We start from the raw sequence: 19,923 nt of genomic DNA on the forward strand, positions 1-19,923 counted from the left end.
TCTCTTATTTCAGGGCGCAAAGATAGAACTGTGCTTCCCTGGCCCCTTGCAGTTAGGTATGGCATGTAACTTGTTTTGGCCAATGAAATATATCAGAGGTAATGTGTGTCACTTTTGGCAGAAGCCTTTAAGAGCTGGCACACAGATCATTTCATTTCCTTCCCCCTGTTATGAGAACTAGAAATGTTTGGGAGGGAAGAAGCTCCCTAAGACTGCATCCCTAAGTGAAGATGATATAAAGTAGATCCTCCGCTAATCCAAAATGGACACATAGCACAAGTGAGAGATAAATCCTTATTGTTGTAAGTCTGTGAGATTTGGGAGTTGTTTGTTACTGCCACATAACCCACCCTATGCGGACTGCTTCAAGACCAAAGCCAAATTCATTTTTTTTCTCCTGCATACCATTAATAAAAAAAAAAAAAAAAAAAGCAACTCACCTTTATCTTTGCAAGAGCCATCACCAGCTACACACTTAACCAGGCTAGAAGTCCAGGAACACACCTAGACGCCATCTTCATGTCCACAAATATTTTATGATTCAATTAATTCTGTAGATTCCATTTCCTAAACATCCCTCAAATCTATCCTTTCTTCTCCATCCTTAGTACACATCTTATTATGGCTTTCCTGGACTACTGCAACGACCTGTTAAATGATCTGGTCTCCAGTAGCAGCATTCCTTAAATCCATCTTCCATATGGCTCCTAAAGCGATTTTTATAAAATTCCGACTTTGGCCATTCCACTCTCCTACTTAAAATCTTTCACCAGTGCTTGTAGAAAAAAGTCAAAATCTCTTAGTGTAGCATATTAGGTTATTAAATAGTCTGGCCCCTTTTTATTTCCCCTATGTAGCTACGTCTCTGCTCCAGCCATACCCATCCCCCAGTAGCCATGTTCTTTCTCCTCCTACCCCTACACTCCCCCCCCCCAACAGGCTATATTTCTTGAAACCTTTCCTGATTTTCCCAAGCAGACTTACTAATTCCCTCCCTTTGTGCTACTTCTGTACCTTAAATGTGGTTTTTCTATCAATGTGTCACCTTTTAAAGATCTTTGTTTATATGGCCACTGTAATGATCATGGATTGTCATGATGGTAATCTTCTTGGGGGTAGGGAGAATATTTTATTCACTGTTATAATCTGGAATGCACGGCGCTTGACTCATTACAGACACTTTGAAAGATGTTTTTGCAACTGAACTGAGGAGCCATTTTATCAGATAGTTTAACATCTGTGAAGGGCTTATGTCTTTTTAATACTTTAACATCTGTTGAGGGCTTTCTATATATCAAATGCTGTAACAAGCATACTATAAGTCTTATTTTATTTAGTATAATTCTAGGGCATTGAAACACATCTATCCTTACTGATTTTACTACCTGGGGTAAATCACATCTTACCTTGGGGGCAGGGGTAGATCACTGCAGGCCATAGGCACTAATTCCCCAAACCGAAGAAACCGATTGCCATCAAGTCGATTCCAACTCATAGGACTGTACAGCACAGAGTAGAGCTGCCTCTTAGGGTTTCCAACGCCGTAACCCTTACCAGAACAGACTGCCACATCTTCCTCCTCCAAGCGGCTGGCGGGGAGCCACCTGCCTTTTGGTTAGCAGCTGAGTGCTTAACCACTTCGCCACCAGGACTCCTTCAGGTACTGATTAGAAGTTAATTTTTTCCTATGTAGCAAATGAATTAGTAGCAAGGACACTGTAGCTTACATTCAAGGTTTTTATCTATAAAATGTAAGGGAAAGTTCAGCTCTGTTATTCAATACATTTTCGGAAAAAAAAATCACAATAGTCTCTTCTTTGAAGCATAACAATTTACCAAATTTTTAGTGGAACTCTGTAGATAAATGAGAAGTAGCTAAGTAAGGGAAGCAGGGGCACAGAGAAATGGACTAATTTGTTTTAAATCATAACTTTTTAAGATTTTATTACCATTCCACACCACCACCCCAAAAAAGATTTTTAAAATTCCCAATGTGGAGGCATAGTGACCAAATGCCAAATAACGATGGAGCTGTATGGATGAAACTCAGGATTGATTCTAGAGGAAAACTGATAAGATGTTGGGGAGAATCAACAAAGACAGTAGAAGATAATATAAAGCTATATGCCCGAGTATCTATGCCCCTCGGCTCCAGTCTCTGCAGCTCTTGCCTGGAGCATTCAATCTGTTACAATTCACTTCTTGTTGCCAATGATTTTTACTACCGTCAAATAATAATATAGATAAACCTAGTCAGTTTATACATTAAAAAAAAAAATCCTACATTCCTTTCTTGAGTTTATCTTTTGTTTCAGAAAGAGGAGTTAAGGACATTCCTTTTGACTTGAGTCCGCATCCCAGCCTTTATAGAACACAGCGTGCAGAGCCAGTTGCATTTGCTGAAGGCCAGAAAATCGGGAGACTCAGACCAATCAAGCAATTACCAGTCACTTGGCCTTTTTGCAGAAATACACAAACCGTGTAGAATCGCTTAATTTTATCCCCTCCTAGCCTCTTCACATGGAAATTGGCTGCTCGGGCGAATGTTATTTTTCACTGCAGCGATGTGTAGAAGAGCGATTAACACACTCGCTCGACAAAACTCCTTCCCCGGGCCATTTGGGGAGTTGCACGCGTTCACACCCCAGGCTCACCCCGATGAGCCTTCACGCGGAGCCTTTTTGTTTATGCAGGTAGCAGCGGAGAGAGGGGAGGAGAGGGAGCGCACCTCTGCATACGCATCAGGCCGTGAGGGTTATATAAAGACTCAGGTCTCGGGCCTGGTGAAAAGGGCTAGGATTGCCCGCGAGCTGGTAGTCTTCCGCAGTTTTCCCCCACGCCATGGACATTGCCCAGAGCTCGGAGAGTGGAGCCGGCGAGTGTGCGCGCTGCCGCCGCCTGCTGCCCGAGGCCTCCAGCGACCAGACGCGGCGTGGGGGTGCGGACTCCGGGTACTGTGGCTCCGCGCGGCCCTGCGCCTTCCCTCCCGCGCGCCCCTCCCGCGAGCGCCTCACCCAGCTTCTCCCCTCAGCTCCAGGTCTCCCCGCCCCGTACCCGCGCTCGGCTTGGGTTGCTACTCCCCGGCCTCGGCTCATGTCTCCTGCGCGCCTTGTGCTCCCTACCCTGCAGATCCGCAGGCTTCTGGAGACCGTGGGTTGACCCCCGAGGTGAGAAAGAGGAGGAGGCGCCGCAGCAAGCCACCGAGGCGGTGAGTGAGCCGCGCTTTCGGGGCCGCACCTCCTAGAGGCGCAGAGGATTGCACAGGGTAAAGACGCGGAGCCCCGGGAGGGGACAAGCACTCGGCCTGTCCCTCGCTAATACCCTGCCTGCCGGAGGCTCTCCAGGTGCTGATGCGGCGGGTGTGTCTCCCAGAGCAACTTGGACACGCAGATTGTGCCAGGAGCGAAGCTGCTGAGGGCCGCGGGGTCGCATTCCTTGCGGGCGCGAAGGACGCTGGGTCGGTCTCACAGGTTTCCAGTTTCTAGTGAGGAGGTAGGTGGTAACTGCGATTCATCTCCTTTCGTCCCCAGGTGCCGGATAGCCCTGGAATGACGGGAGCCTCAGGAAAGCTTTCCCAATACAGACACCCAGTCAGGTGAGTGAAGGGCGTCACTCCTCCAGCCCCAGGAAAGACAGGTTTCGCACAGCCCAGCTCAGCAGCTGGCCTTGCTGTTTTTCTCTTAGACAAATGTGTCTTCAAGGTTAAGACTATTTTATTTTCCCACTTCCAGATGTCCGTTTACTCATCACATTGGGAAAAAAGTGTAGGCGTTCACGCTTCCACCTAAAAAAAACTGCTAATCACTGCATTCTCAGTAAACCATTAAAAAATGTATTTTGAAGAGGGAAAGTGGCTGATATAGTAAATGTAGAACCATGGCAAAATAGGGTTCTGTTTTGTTTTGTTTTAAATGCTAAAGGGAACGAATGAAATTGACTTCACACCAGGCAGAGTGTGTATGTTCTTACTCTTTTGCAAACCAGAAGGAAGAATGGGGTTCACAGTTGGAGTACGGCAGCAAATCAAGCTTGATATATAAGACAAAAGTGGAAATGTAACAAAATCATGAAGACCGTAAAAGAATATGTAAGACAAAAGTGGAAATGTGACAAAATCATGAAGACCATACAAGGGGTCAAAAGTTATTAAAATACAATGAGGAGTTAATATACTGTTCCTAGCCACAGGAAGGAGCCCTGGTGGCGAAGTGGTTAAGGGCTATGGTGAGCTATGGCTACTAACCCAAAAGTCTGCAGTTTGAATACAGCAGCTCCTTGGAAATCCTAGGGGGCAGTTCTACTCTGTCATATCGGGTTGCCAGAATCGTCTGGATGGCAATGGGTTTGGTTTTGTTTTGGCCACAAGAAGCTAGCCTTTCACTAAGATTCTTTATAGCTTTTATTCAAGTGTTAAGGCTGCTAATTCTGCAGTTTGCCTGCTTCAGAGAGCTGTTAAATGCATATTTAAACCAAACCAAACCCATTGCCGTCAAGTCAGTTCCTACTCAACTACCCCATAGAGTTTCCAAGGAGCGCCTGGTGGATTTGAACTGCTGACCTTTTGGTTAGCAGTGGTAACCACTTAACCACTATGCCACCAGGGTTTCCATAAATACCAATAAATAGTTATTTCCTACTATGTATAAAAAAATTTTTTTTTTTTTTATGTGCTAGCACTGGTGGAGGACACAGGAGAAAAAGAATCATGGAAGCATGGCAACAGCTATAATAGTTTAGTCTGTTTTACGGTTAAGTACAGGACATGAAGTGCCTAACCTGCCAGGAGTGAGTGGTGAAGGGCCAGGAAAGGTATGTGTCATAGATTGTGGTTACCTGACTGAGTCTTGAAGCAGTTAGCCAGATTGTGGGTAGTGGGTGTGCAGAGGAGGCAAAGTTAGAAGAAATAGTGTAAGAAAAAGAGATGCAGGGTTGTGGAACAGCATAGCTCCTTCTGGGAGCTCCAAGGAGCTGGGATTTGGGTTTGTGAAGCTGGGGTCATTCCAGCAGGGTAGCCAGAGGCCAAATCTTCTTGTCCCTGTACACCTTGGTACAGTTTTGTCCTTATCCTGGAGGTAGTGTTGGGAACCCATGGTATTTATTCTGTAGAATTTTAATCAGTAAAGTGGTGTGATCAGATTTGTGTTGCAGAAAAACCACTCTGGAAGAGATATATAGGCTCAGTTAGATGCCAAGAGTAGGACTAAATGGGAAGCTATTCCAGTTGTTCAGACAGGAAATTATGAAGGGCCATTCTAAGGCATTGGAAAAAGGAATGGGACAGTGAATTTGAGGAATGTTTAGATCGCAAAGTAAATTAGGCTTTATAATGTGCTGAATATGGTAGGTGAAGAAGAGGTAAATGATCAGAACAGCTCCCAAGTTTCTGGCTGCTGACCAGGTGAATGCTGTACTGATTGGAAATGAGAGCTTGGAACAGATTTGAGGAGCAAGATAAAGAGTCTAGTTTTCCTTTATCTTATTTAGTGGCTTATGGGGCATCCAAATAGTGATGTCCAGTAAAGAGCTGCATATATAGGTAGAGGCCCAGAGTCAAGATCTTAACTAGAAATCATCTTGAGATCCCTTGATAAATGAACAGTTTGAGAAATCATGACAATGGGTCAGGTCATCCTGGATAGTGTAGAGAGGAAAGATGATCACTCTCAATAAAGCCCTGGGAGAAGGCCAGCATCAAATCAGTGTACACAGAAAGTCTGCAAGGAAACTGAGAAGAATCAGTCCAAATGGAAGAAATCAGGAAAAGTATGGAGCCCCTGGAAGAAAAAATGGTTCATAGTGAAAAATTCTGGAGAAGAGAGTATGCTAAAGATTAAACAATATTCTTTGAGTTTGACAGTTCACGTTTTGACAGTTTCAGTTACGCATTGGGAAGTGGTGACCCTATAGGACAGAGTAGAACTGCCCCATAGGGTTTCCAAGACTGTAAATCTTTACAGAAGCGGACTGCCACATCTTTCTTCTATAGAGTCGCTGGTGTGTTTGAACCATCCAACTTTTGGTTGGCCGCTGAGCACTTTAACCACTGCACCACCGGGCTCTTTACTTCTTATATAACCAATTACTTCCTTTTCTGAACCACTGTAGCAATTTATATGTACTACTGTTAAACTTTTTTTTTTTACTGTTAAACTTAATATTATTTTTATTACTTTCTATCTTGACTAGTATTGTGTAAGGATTTTTTTACTCAATTGTCAACTTCCTGAAGGTGTTGTGTGTTGTCCAGTTGATTTCAAGTCATAGTGACCCTATAGGAGTGAGTAGAACTGCCCCATAGGGTTTTCTAGGCTTTAATCTTTGTGGGAGCAGATCGCCAGGTTTTTTCTCTTGCTGAGCAACTGATGCATTTGAACCATCAACCTTTCAGTTAGCAGCCAAGCACTTAACCATTGCACCACTAGGGCACCTTTGTCTTTAGGGTAGAAGCCATGATTTATTAGTTTTTAAATTATGAATTATGTCTTGTACAAGGGGTAAGTAAAATATTTATTGAATAACCAAATAATTTGGCATTTACTTACTTAGGCATTAAATTATAAACTATTTTTTACCATTTTGGTGTAAACACTTATAAGCTACATTGACCATTTTTCTACCTTTTTTAAAATGAAGTATACTGTACGCGATGTTACCGTCCCTTTGTTTAGGATTCAGGGCCACAGTAATAAATATCAATTACCTCGGGCTGTAATAGAGTGAGGCTCTCAGAGGCCATATGGATACAAGGGGCTATTTATTCTACACTAAAATGATGGCACTGTGCTTGGTGATTCAGCCTTATCCATGCTGCTTTTTTTTCTTGGATGAAGAAGAGTAGAAGCCCAGATGGCAAGATTGATATCTGTGAGATTTTTGGAATTTTGAGGTAATCATGTTTATATGCAAATTATTTGTATAAAACCAAAATTATTATCTCAACTTTTCCAATATGGGGTTCCCAAATTTACTTGGGTGTAGAATAGGAAGAGAGGTGGATCGAGGTTTGGGTGAAAGGTAGCCTTCGTACACCTCAAATTGTAAGTGGACAAATTTATAAAAAAAATTTTTTTTTGTACTTTTTAAACTTATCTATAACTAAAAAAAAAAAAAAAATTTTTTTTTTTTTTTTATAACTAAGAGTTAAACCTATGAGCTTTAAGCAAGGTTCTAGGTGATTTTTGCCTTTGTGTGTAAGGAGCATTTGTTGTCTTTATAAAGTTGGCTATTGTTGGAATTTTTAATATAGAGGTAGGATTCACATTGTTCTTCCCAAAGAAACTTGGATATTGGAAGACAAACTTTTCTTCCGTATCTGGAAAGTAAAAATATATCCATGATGCCTGAAGTAAGCTAAACATTACCTTATTCTTGCACAGGGTTTAGTGTGAATTTGTTTGATCCAATTTTCAGCTTGGATGAAGATGAAAACAAAAAATCAACTAGTTGTTGAGACTTTGGCAAATGGACTCCATGAAAGCCATGATAATAGCATTTTTTAACTCTGTATCTAAAGTATGATCAATTGTTGAATGTATGGAGCTCTTAAAATTTTATCGTTTCATGAGCATAAGAATTCTGCATGTGAAAAAATAAAACATATTATGTTGTCTGCTTATTTCAGACTATTTTGGCCAAAATCAAAGTGTTATGATTATTTATATCAAGAAGCAGAAGCTCTTCTGAAAAATTTTCCAATTCAAGCCACAATTTCATTTTATGAAGATTCTGATAGTGAAGATGAAATTGGGGAGCTGACCTGGGATTCAGAAAATTAATCTGATTAGTTACTTTGGATGACATTCAGAGCTTATGGGATTTAAATTTAGTGTACAAATGTATCATAATCCTTTAAAATAATTTATTTGTATATAAGTTATTAATAAAATGAAATATTTTATAATTACATGGTAGTTTGGCCTTTTTTTTCCCCCCTAGAATTCAATGCTGGAATTTAAAATAGGCTCCATTTACAGAATTGTCTTGATTCTATTGTAAACATTTGGGTTTTACGAAAGATAATTTTTGGTTCTTCATCAAATTACAAATTTATCTTTAGTTATAATTTTGCAAGGAATTACAATATTTAATTTTCGAGATTGAATCCTGTAACATCTGCTATTTCCTACTAATTACCATTGGATGTTGTAGTTACAGTTGAAATTACCTTATTAGATAATGAAGAAAATTCACCTTATGCTACCAGTCACATATTATTATATGTTGTTTGCTAGCAAATGGTGAAAACACTTTAAATCATTGTCTAGAATTAAGAATGGGAGTCAATTTTAGGGCTATTAAATAAATTTTTAATAAATGATGAGTCCAGTAATTTTCACTTTAAATACTCCTCTGTGGTCCTTAAATCTAGTGGTAAAACAGCATGATGTTCAATATATTTAGCATTAGATTGCAAAACTCCCCCTCTCCCCAGAATTAAAACAAATTGTTTAAATGAGAATGAATTTCATGAAGGCTGAAAAAGGAGAGTGCCAAGGCAATAATTTGATAGCATTTTTCCATTTCTCTCTAACCCGTTGCCTGTTGCCGTCGAGTGGATTCCAACTCATAGCGACCCTATAGGACAGAGTAGAACTGCCCCATAGGGTTTCCAAGGAGCACCTGGTAGATTTGGACCACCGACCTTTTGGTCAGCAGCCGTACCTCTTAACCACTACACCACCGGGGTTTACATTTCTGTCCAACAGGGAGCTAAGAAACTTGGCAGATATAAATGGTCACGAAAGAAAAGTGTTCCACTGAAAAAAAAGAAAGTTTACCAGGCATTTTCTTGGCCTGGGTGAAGGGTTCTCCAACATCATCCACCTTCCTTTGTTTGGTTCTCTGCTCCTAATATTCTCGTATAAAAATATTCTCCCGGGAAGTAAAATAACAATTATCAGTGATAAACTTTTCCTACATGGACTTGAAGAATACGTCATCATTTACGAGAGAGAAAAAATGAGCAATTTCCAAGGTAAAGGTAACATAGTAAACTATGGTTATGAAGTTCTTTTAGCTGCAGTAAAATCTTTTCACAACATGCATTTCAATTGCCAATAAAAAATGTGCGTGCGTGTAATAGTCCAGAATAGTAATGTGTAGAGGTGAAAGTTAGAGATGGTTACCTAGCTAAGAAATGCCTCTTACTTGAGTGGCTACATATATCCACACATTTTTCCTTCTATTTGAAAAGACACTACAAACATAACTTTGATTTCCAGGTGCTCTAAAACTGAAATAGAGGTAGCAAGTTCAAACCATGGCAATATGTCCAGAATTGGAAAAGTTAGTAATGGGAGGGTGGGGTGGGCGTGGGGGTTTATTTAGAGCTACGTTTCTTCTGAAAACTTTTTCCTCTCACTAGATTCTACCCTCAGGATCTGTATGTTCCCCAAAAAATCCCCAAAGGACATACAAAATACTTACCAGGTCACCAATCTAGGCCTTGGACATTAGGGACTGGTGTTTACCTGCACAGTGTCTGTACTTCTCTCATTAATATGTTGGAATAGCATGAAGATCTACTGTCCATTATCCACTAGGAGCCCTGATGGCACAGTGGTTAGGAGCTCAGGGCACTAACCAAAAGTTGGCAGTTTGAATCCACCAGCCACTCCTTGGAAACCCAGTGGGGCAGTTCTCCTCTGTCCTAGAGGGTTGCTATGAGTTAGAATTGACTTGACAGGAACAGGTTTGGTTTTTGGTTTTTTACTACCAGGGACAAATATAATGTAGTTTACATATGACACTTCATTTAATCCTTATAAAAACCTAATCCCATTATTCAGACAGGGAAAATGAGGCTTTGAAATACTAAAGGAACTTGCATAAGGCTGCCCAGTTATGTGCAGGATCTGCATGCAAGCCAAATCTGTTTGACTCTCAAACAGATAATTTTTTCAAAACCACAGTTAAGGGTGAGCTGGATCAGCACACCTTGTAAGTTAAGTAAGGAGGAAGAACTTGTGAGTGGGTGAATGGAGCAGAGGGTGACTTTACAAGACTCTTTTACTCATTTGTCAGCCATTAAGGGGGGTGCTTAGAGGTGAGGTTTTCTCCTTATCTCACAGGAGTGGCTGTTTGCATTTGACACCTTAGCTATTAAAGGTGTGAAGTTCTGTTTCCTGTACAGCCTGTTGCTTTAGAGGAGAGAATTTCAGAGAGATGTTGTTCGGTGCGGTTGAGTTGGTTCCAACTCAAACCAAAAAACCAAGCCCAGTGCCATCGAGTCTATTCCAACTCATAGCGACCCTATATGCAACAAAATGAAACAGTGGTCCTGCCCAATCCTTACCATCGTTTCAGCCACTGTGTCGTTTCAGCCATTGAGTCGATCCAGCTCATAGAGGATCTTCTTTTTCCCTGACCCTTTACTTTACCAAGCATGATGTACTTCTCCAGGGACTGATCACTCCTGATAACGTGTCCAAAGCATGTGAGAGGAAGTCTCACCATCCTTGCTTCTAAGGAGTGTTCTGGCTGCACTTCTTCCAAGACAGATTTGTTAATTCTTCTGGGACTTCATGACATATTCAATATTTTTTGCCAACACCATAATTCAAAGGCGCCAATTCTTCTTCCGTCTTCCTTATTCATTGTCCAGCTTGCGCATGCATGTGAGACCATTGAAAATACCATGGCTTGGGTCAGGCGCACCTCAGTCCTCAGAGAAATAGAAATGCTTTCATAGTGTTATTCCATGTTTCAAGTCATGCGTTAGGACTGTTTAGCAATGGACAGAGACTGGTGTTCTGGATTAACAATACTCGAGGGGAATTTATTCTCAGACTCAGTCAGCACCAGGGCCAAGGAACAGCTGCCTTTAATGCTCTCTTAAATCTTTCCGCGAAATAGCTGTCACCTCCCTCAGTGCTGAAGTTCGGGACCAACTGAGCATGCGTCTTTCTCCTCAGCCGGCGCTCCCTCCCTCCATTAACCCCGCCCTTCTCGTTGGCTCCGCCCCCGTAGCCTCAACGTGCTGCGTCATGGCGCGCCTCACCCCGGGCGACCCCGGAAGTGAGTCAGGGGCTTGGCCTCTGCCCGGCCGCTGAGCCGGAGCCGGGGGCCCTACCTGCAGAGGGGTCCTGCCGAGCTAATCTGTCCGGTAGCGGGCCCCGGGCAGGGCCCAGGGCCAGGGGTTCAAGATGCTTAACGTCCCTTCCCAGTCCTTCCCGGCCCCGAGCTCGCAGCAGCGCGTCGCCTCGGGGGGGCGTAGCAAGGTAAGCGGGTGAAACTGCAGGTCTTCCCAACCCTCGCCTCCTGCCGGCGTTTCGCGCTAATTAATGTTCAACCTATTTTCTGTTTTCCGCCCCTCTCCCATTTCAGTCCTCTCCAGCTTTCACCCCCTTCTGCCCTTGCTGGCGACTTCCTTCTGATCCTCTTCCATCTCCAATCCTCGAACTCGCCAATCTCACTCTCCCTTACCTGCTGTCCTCTTTTTACCCATCCCTTTATCCCGCATTGGTACTTTTCTTCCTCCAAGCCTTTTCCCGCTAATTAAATTCAGACGTATTTGACAGGGTCAGGCACAGTATATGTCGTATTGTAGGTACTTGTATTAGTTTCCTTCCCTCAACTTCTCCTTTTTGCTCTTTTGTTCTCCTCTTTCCGACGGAGTTGTGAGTGATGTCGGTCGCCTAGCAGAAGGGAAAGGCTGGGCAGTGGTGACCGTGACCAAGCCGCCAAGGGTGGTGGGTCGTGGAGCTAGGAAGGATTGGAGGAACGAGAACAAATGTCTACAAACCTCCGATCAGGTTTACGGATACTTCTTCTCCAAGCCATACTTTCTTCATCTGGTACCTGATTGTGTCATCACTGCCTCTACTGATATCACTTGCTGTTTATTGCTCTTGAGGCTTTGTTGAGTGTTGTTACTGTTAGCAACAGGTAGACTACAAATGCATTTTTTTTTTTTTGCAAAATCGAGTAATAAAATTGGCTTCTATGTTCATTGCAGTGTGAGTGTTGTCTGCTCCTGTTACTTGTTTGTTTCTTACTTTGTAACCACATCCACATTTTTTGTTTTGTGAGACTTCCCCCTACTTACACCACTGCTTTTTCTTTTTCATTTCTGGACTCTTAGGTCTAAGCATCATTTGTGGCTTTCACCGACTTTTTTTTTTTTTTTTCAACTTGGACCTGACCCTAGGTCAGAATATGGGCTTCAGGGATCTGTAGATTTCATTCGTTTTTCAGAGGTCTTTAGGCCCAATTGGAATTTGTTCATTGCTTACTGATAGCCATGTATGTTGTGTTTTGAGTGCTTTACATGCATTAACTTGTAAAGTTAACAACGATCCCATGAAGTGAATACTTTTATTATCTCCTTTTCATAGAAAAGGTAACTAAGAAATGTTGCCTTAAACCCTATAGGCTTGTTGTGATGTGACTCTGCTTGTGACATTTCATTTACTGCTCTATTTATCATCTGGCCATTCAAACATGTGTCTTATTTTTCCTGGATGTTTTAATCTCTTCCTCAAGCTAAGTACTTGATTATTTATAGTCTTGAATAGTATAGTCTTTCCAGAGAATCTCTGAATTAGAATGTAAGAGTTCCTGCCCTTCTTTATTAAAATTGCCTACCATGCCCTCAGCATCCATTTAAGGTGAAAACTTAGGGCAAACATAAAAGGTTCATATGGCCAAAGTGAGTCTTCAGGTCTAAAAAGAGAACAAAATAAGATTATTGTGCAATCAAAGGAAAACTCAGTCTCTGGTGAAAAAAGATAAACATGTCAGAATCTGAGTCAAGACTGAATGAAATGGGTGGAGGTTGTATATCATGATTGTTCAAAGCATAGATTTTTGTAGCCTGAAACACTCAGATTCCTTCCCCAGCTATACCACTTAATTTCTTTGTGTGCAGGTTTCCTCAGATGTACAATGGGAATAACAGTCTGCATCTTACAGGGTTGTCAATGGGATTAAATAAGATAATGCTTCTCTTAGCACAGACTTGGTATAAAAACTAAAAAAAAAAAAAAAACAAAACCTGTTGCCATCGAGTCAGTTCCAACCCATAGCGACCCTATAGGACAGAATAGAACTGCCCCATAGGAATTCCAAGGAGCGGCTGGTGGATTCAAACTGCCAGCCTTTTGGTTAGCAGCCGTATCACTTAACCACTGTACCACCAGGGCTCAGGAAATTTTATTCACCCTTAAGCTTTCATTCAGGTCTCAGGAATTATTGGGTAAAGTCCTTAACACATCACCTGGCATAGATTGTGTGCTCAGTGTGTGATTGCTGTTATTTCTACTACTACTACTACTCCTGGAATTGTGATCCCTGATTTCAAGGAGTTCATTCTCATAATCTACGCAGATTAGTAAACAGACAGTTAATAATGCTATAAGTACTATATAAAAAAGCAAGGTGTTATGACCACTTGGAAGTTGAGATCAGAGACAGCTTCTGGAGGAAACGTCTGAGTGTGTATGGGGGTGTGGGGGATTGATTCAGAATGAGGAAGCAGCACTTGTGTGAACAAGTGCTTGATAGCAATCAAGGAGTTAGTTCCCATTTGGCTAAAAATGGAGCAAAAGTTAAAGCATGGAGCGAGTGAGGTAAATTATGATCAGATTATGAAGGGTCTGGTAAACCACTCTTAAGGAATTTAGACAATATAAGGTAATGTGGAGGTCCCTGGGTGGCACAAATGGTTGTGCTCATCCACTGACTTAAAGGCTGCTGCAGAAGGAAGGTCTGCTTCCATAACGATTACAGCCAAGGAAACTATGGAGCAGTTCTAGTCTGCAGCACATTGGATCTCCATGAGTCAGAATTGACTCAACAGCAATGAGTTTGATTTCTTTTTTTTTTAAAGGAGATATAGGGAGCCACTGAAGGAGGGAGAGCCTGTGATTAGATTTGCATTTCCCCGTGAATTATGGAATGAAGAGAGACCAGTGACTTTGGTTTGGGATGGGAAAAATCATTTGCTCACATGTTACTTCATTTATTGGGACCAAGAGACCTAAAGAGTTTCAGTGATGATAAGAACAGGACAGTATAGATTGGTAAGGCACACAGATCTATTGGATATCTATTGATCTGTTGGATATTTGGATATACCATAGTAGGTATATTTCAGGAAAATGAGGAGTATATACTTTCTTGAGTTTGCCTGCTTTTATATTACATATTTTGTTGGTACTATATTACAAACTAATGATACAAGTTTGGGCAACAGTCCTGTCCCATAGAGAAATCTTGAAAAATTTCCACTAGGTTGTCTTAACTGGTCGAAATACTAATAATATCGCTCATCTAAAAAGTCTTGAAAATGTATTTTGTTTAAAAAAAAAAAGATCCCATTATCAAATCCTCTAGGCAAGTTTCGACAATAATAAATATTTTAGGCTTTGAGGTGCATCATCACCACTGCCTCCACGACTACCACCACACATGTAAAAACTATTCTTAGCCCAAGGCCTGTATAGAAATAGGTACCGGTCTTAGCTGGCCAACCAACTCTTTTGCAGCTGACGGAAAGGTTGAAGGTTGGAGTCTACCTAGAGGTGTAACAGACCGAAGGTTCTTGTCCTGTCCTATTAGCTGATCAAAATAAGATGGACACTACCCCACCAGTTGCATGGGAAACAAAGTGGAAGTTTCTCATCTGTGCAGACAAGGAGCAACACAGGGCCTAGTGACCATAAGGCCATGTTCTTGCTGTCTGAGGGAGTTAAGGAGCTTTTTATTTCTGATGGCGTCTGGGGGTTGGGTTTGGTGCCCAGAACTCTCCGCCCTTAGCCCTCCCATGTCCACATTTGGAGGTCCGGATGTTAAATCATGTCAGTGATGTTCAGGTCCAAGGCCAGATTGAGGACACAATTCTTCAGATCCTGCACATGCACCAAAATTTTGGTTCGCACATGCGTGGGGTTCTGGCACCAAATTCAAAGTGTGCTTAGGGTTGCAGCGTGGTCAGGCCAAACCGCAGTTAGAAGCTATGGCTTGGTGGGCTGTAGTGTAGGGGGGACTGTGGAGGAGCAGGGAGAAGTCTCGGCTGAGCCTTCAGTCCCTCCCAAACATGTTCCTTTTAATCTTAAAAAGGGTTTAGGGCCGAACGTCTCATCTTTTGTTGCTTCTTCTTGCTGGCTAGGAGCGCTGGCGTAGAGCTGGGCTCTAGCTGGAACCTGCTCGGGGGAGGTGGGCTGGTGTCTCCGTCGCAGCGTCATTTGTAGATGTAACTTCTGAAGCCTGGAAGACAAAAACTTTACTAAAAGGTTAAACAAACAAGGCCTGAAAACAAGCAGCAGGATGACCATGGCCAAGGATCTTAGAAGGGCAGGACACCAGGTTAAGTTCAGGATTGCTGCCTTTTCTGTATCCCAGATAGCTTGTGAAGTTGGGCCTTGGTTGAACTTGTGTAGCCACTTACTATGGAGGGACTCGAATCCTCAACAAGCGGCCAGGAGCCCTGTTACTGCACCTGCCCCAGTTAGGATTCAATTTAGTGCCCTCTTTAGTCTACAACCTGAGGCTCAGCTGGAGGCTCAGTGCATGCAGACACTAGTGCCTAAGAGGAACTTTAAATTCTTAGGAAACATCGACCAGTGGTTGTGACAGGGCCGATGTAGGAAGCTGTCTATTCACAGCCAGGACAATGACAAGTCGGGTTGCGGTCACCCAGGTACCAGCCAGACTCACGCACTCAGAGACATCTACCAGGGGCACACAAAGATTCAGTTATGGCACAGCCACCAAGGGTGGCACCAACTCACTCGAGCCAAGTGCCGCTCCACAAGTTTGGGCCCAGGGGACCACAAAGCCCAGATTGGTGCGCTCAGCACATGGGGCTTTGGTATTTTTTTCCTTGTGGCATTGTAAAAGTGTTTTGGAAGTAAATGAATGTGCCCGGGGGATGTAGGCCCCACGTGGTTGGGCAAGCAATAGTCAAGGAGCAAATAAAAAGTTCTTGGGAAATTTTTGTGTATCTTCTCTCAATAGGTATCTCCATGTAACAGACTTTGTCAGGTTAGTCTGGAGATAAGTTGTCTCATTCCAGTTGTCTGGGGTTTTAGCAGTGGAGTCAGTGAGACCCTGGATAGTCTGTTGGACAAAGTCCCTATTGTAATTAATAAAAGATGGGCTCAGGGGGAGACCCATTACATGGGGAATCTAGTGGTGTTTTTAATAGGTGAAGGCACCTGGACCGGGACTGCCTCTACATTTTCTTTAGTTCTGGTAGGGGGGATGAAGCAGACCCAGTGATCTTTTAAGTGGAGATCATTTGAGGTGCTTATGAGATAATTATTTTGCCATTCAGGGGGCCCTGCTTTTCCTCTAGAGAGACATAGGAAATAAACGAGCAGGATATAAGGCCGCATATAGGTGGTAAATGTGAACAGAGTCGTGAATAACAACCTGTACAATCACTAGGGAATGACAGTCAACTGGCACAATTGCCTATCACTTTAAATCTTTTGAAGCCTGACTTTCTCAGTTATTACCGTCTTGCCAGTTACTGTTCTGCGCGGCTTGTTGTTCTGTATTGTGAGTAGGAGCCTGCTCGATGCGAGAGTTGTGGATCCACACTCCCTTTCTGGCAATCTTGATTGCAGTGCTAGGGGTTTGTTCTCTTGCAGGGTCTGTAGTGCTCCAGGTCTTGACACAGAGAGAGAGAGAGACTTCAGGTTGTGGAGGAGTCTGTCATGTCGTGTACCTGTAAAGAGAGTCAAGCATCCCTGCCACAGAATACAAATATTTTTTAATAGCGAGCTAGCTTTGTGCATGTTTCTAAGCCTCTAACTTATTCTCAGAACGCAGAGTAATCAAGCCCTCCCACAAGTTATGGAGGAGGGGAATCCTGTACATAACCTCAGAAAGGCTTACCTTAAGTTTGGTTTGAGGTGCAACCCTAGTCCTGAACACAGCCAAGGGAAGGGTCTTAGCCCATGTTAATTAGGTCTTCTTGTAAGGTTTGGCCCGGTGGGCTTCAATAGTCCAGTTTACCTTTTCCTGCAATTTTTTTCTGGAACATATTCCTGGTGTTTAGTCTCCTCTCATGCTGCCAAGAAGATCTTGTCTCTTTTTTTGGTAAGCAGTGGTCTTTAATATTGAGAGGAACCATACAGAGTGACGAGTGGTATAGAGCCAGCTGTTCACAAGAGTGTAAAACCTGATCCGGTAGCAGAATAAATCAATATATTTAGGTTTTTCCTGGAAACCCAGGACAGTCCAGTCTGGAGCCAGCCCCCCCCTTTCTTCTCCACCTTTCTACTTTCTCACCTTTTTGTTTTCTCTTCATTCTTCTTGCTCTCTACCCTTTTATTCTTCCAAGCCTCATCAGTTGTTTCTTCCCTGTCTGTCCCCTATTTTTGCAACTGTAAAGGTCATCTGTAGCTTATGGCAAGCTAGAATCAGCCCCTACTACTGGGGTCACAGTTTTCGCTGCTCACTTGGGTTATAGGTCGGCCCTTTGGTGGCCTTGGGCCACTACTGTATCTTCCTGTTGATGTCCTTTGCAGTATACCACAGCCAGAGCAGCGGGGAGTGACACCGCATCAAGGAGTTGTAAAATCTGTTGGCTCTGTTTGATTTTTTTACTGTCCCAATTTAAAAGCTCTCTGCTTCCACAAAGTCCCGTATACATGTAAAACTGGCAACGTGTACTCCGAATCTATGTGAATGGTCACTTATTTGGACTTGGCCAGCCACAATGCCAGAATCACCACAACCAGCTCAGCTTTTTGGGCTGAGGTTCCATCTGGGAGAGCATTTGCCTCGAGGACCTCGGTGTGGCTGACAACTGTGTAGCCCACTCTCCTTTGGCCACCTCGATGAAGCTACTCCCACCTGTGAAGATCTCTAAACTGGTGGCTCTTAGAGGTTGATTTTGTGGGTCTGGACAGCTGGCATGGACCAGGCCACCATCCAGGCACAGTCACGGTGGACGGAGTCTCCCAGGGACAGAGTGGGAAGAGGGGTGCCTGAACCTGGAGCAGCAACAGATCGGACGGACGTGCTGGGATTACCGACTAGAGAGGTCTGGTATTGAGTTTCTCGGTACTTAGTCTCTCTTGGGACACTCTCTTTACCAGTGGCCCTCTTGCTCACAATATGCACACTGGTTCCCTCCCAGCGGGGGTCAGGACCGGGCCTTGCTAGGGTCTGCGGGTCTGTTCCTCCTAGGGGGCCTATGCTATTTCTGTACTGTTGCTGCTGTTGCTGGTAGGACAACTTGGCACTTCCTGCTTTTGTTTTCTTCCCTGTTGTTATAGACCTTGAATGCCAGTTCAACTAGCTGTTCGATACTCATAGTTACCCTCCCTCTATTTTGTGAAGTTCGTTCCCAATATCCGGGGTATACTGTCTATATAAAAATATTATTGGCCACGTGAGCATTTGTTGGGTCCTTTGGATCTTGATCAGTATATTGTCTAAAAGCTCTATAACTCTTTCGAGGAAGGTTGCAGGGTCCTCACCTTTACACTGGTTAATTTTATACTTTTTTCCAATCTAATAGCTTAGGCACTCCACATCTAAGGCCCACGAAAAGACAGTCCCGATACCGGGTGAGCCTATGGTATTCCACTGTGCGATTGTGGTCCCAGTGGGGTCTTGACGGGGTAGGATGTCATCGACTGCATCTCTGGTCCATCAAGCATCATGTTGCCTCTGGGCTTCTTCTCCGGCCTTGTCTAGGACCATCTTCTTCTCTTCCGGGGGGAGAAAGGTGCTTAAGAGAGATTGACAGCCTGCCCAGGTAGAATCAAAAGAATTAAAGATGATAGTAAACAGTTCATACAATGTCTTTGGTTTCTCTTGACATCCTGAGGTGTTATTCTTCCAGTTAATCAGATCCGCTGTACTAAAGGGAACCTGGCTCCAGTTCACTACTGGAGTTGTTTGGTGGAGGGGGTACTGGCCAGGGGCTAGACCTCCCTGTTGGCTCTGTTCTGGCTTTGCGGCACCCAGGGCCACATTTGTCTCTCGATAGGGTGTCCCCCGCCTCGTATGGGGGGCTAGCAAGGGGAAATTCCCAGGACATTCGAACTGCCCTCTCTGGTTAATTCCGTCCTCCCCCCCTCCCGCCACAGCACCTGGCACAGGTCCAGGAGGCAAGCCGCACATGCTGCTGGAGTTGTAGGGGCTGTTCGTCACTAACCCTGGCAGCGGCGTGGTGGACTTTCTCATTTTCCCATGATTACAACCGAATTTATCTCAATTCTCTGAAGTACATCTTAAGGGTGAATGCTTTGGAATGTTTTTAGGATTATCCCTGTCCCTACACCTACACACTCGAACAAAGACACACAGACAGACAAAGAACACCAGTTTTAAACACATTCAGACAGGATGGCCCCTACCAACCTAGAGGAGTGCCCATCAGACAGATAGACAAAGAATACCAATGCAGAAAGGACGTCCCCTAAACCAAAAACTGAAACGTGAGCCAAAACCAAAACCAGGACTTAACCAGAATCAATGACCGTAAATTAAATTACCCATTTTCTGCTGTCGGAGAACAGAGATAAAGACAGGGAAAGGGGAAAAAAGTATTCAAAAGAAAGATTGTCGCAATGGCAGAGCAACCCCTGAGGGACTTAAATACCTTCTATCAACTACTGATAAGCCTTGGGTGATCACAGATGGACAGAGATTGTCGCCAATGGCAGGGTGACCTGATACCCTTGGTTTCACATGTGGCGAGGGACCCCAGCTAGGCTGAGGATGGGTCCCAGGGGCCACGACTCCCCACTTCCCTGATTTTACAACCCTCGGGGTCGGGTCTTAGCACCGTGCTGTTGCCACCCTCTTCTTTGCCTAGCTCCCTGGGGGAACTGTAATCCCCCTCAGTGGGGATTTTAACCCTCCTTAGATGACCAGTGGAACAGCCTGGTTTCGCACGCTTACCTTAATTCAGAGGCTTTTCCCATCAAGTTTCCAGTTTCTGTTTCTGAGCTGAGGTGG

General features: G+C 43.6%; 2 protein-coding genes across 6 annotated transcripts in view; both read left to right on the forward strand.

The window, feature by feature from the left end:
- The first annotated feature begins 2,841 nt into the window (after window positions 1–2,841).
- On the forward strand, window positions 2,842–7,775 carry RIPPLY2 (ripply transcriptional repressor 2). The gene is made up of 4 exons (XM_003404094.3): window positions 2,842–2,951; window positions 3,130–3,208; window positions 3,531–3,595; window positions 7,622–7,775. Exons 1-4 carry the CDS (start codon window positions 2,842–2,844, stop codon window positions 7,773–7,775), a joined length of 408 nt encoding a protein of 135 aa, XP_003404142.2.
- A 3,226-nt stretch (window positions 7,776–11,001) lies between these two features.
- The window catches only part of LOC100676385 (cytochrome b5 reductase 4), a 106,506-nt gene continuing 97,584 nt past the window's right edge, over window positions 11,002–19,923 (forward strand). For 4 of the 5 annotated variants that reach the window (XR_010322489.1, XR_010322488.1, XM_064288666.1 and 1 more), the window contains exon 1: window positions 11,002–11,219. Coding sequence is in view for 3 of the 5 variants with exons in the window: in XM_064288666.1 (XP_064144736.1) it covers window positions 11,145–11,219 (75 nt within the window). In the remaining 2 variants the exon portion in view is untranslated. The remainder of the gene's footprint in view (window positions 11,220–19,923) is intronic. The other variant, XM_003404374.4, reaches the window with a different exon arrangement.

This window comes from Loxodonta africana, chromosome 1, assembly GCF_030014295.1.
Source record: "Loxodonta africana isolate mLoxAfr1 chromosome 1, mLoxAfr1.hap2, whole genome shotgun sequence".
Taxonomy (NCBI): Eukaryota; Metazoa; Chordata; class Mammalia; order Proboscidea; family Elephantidae; genus Loxodonta; species Loxodonta africana.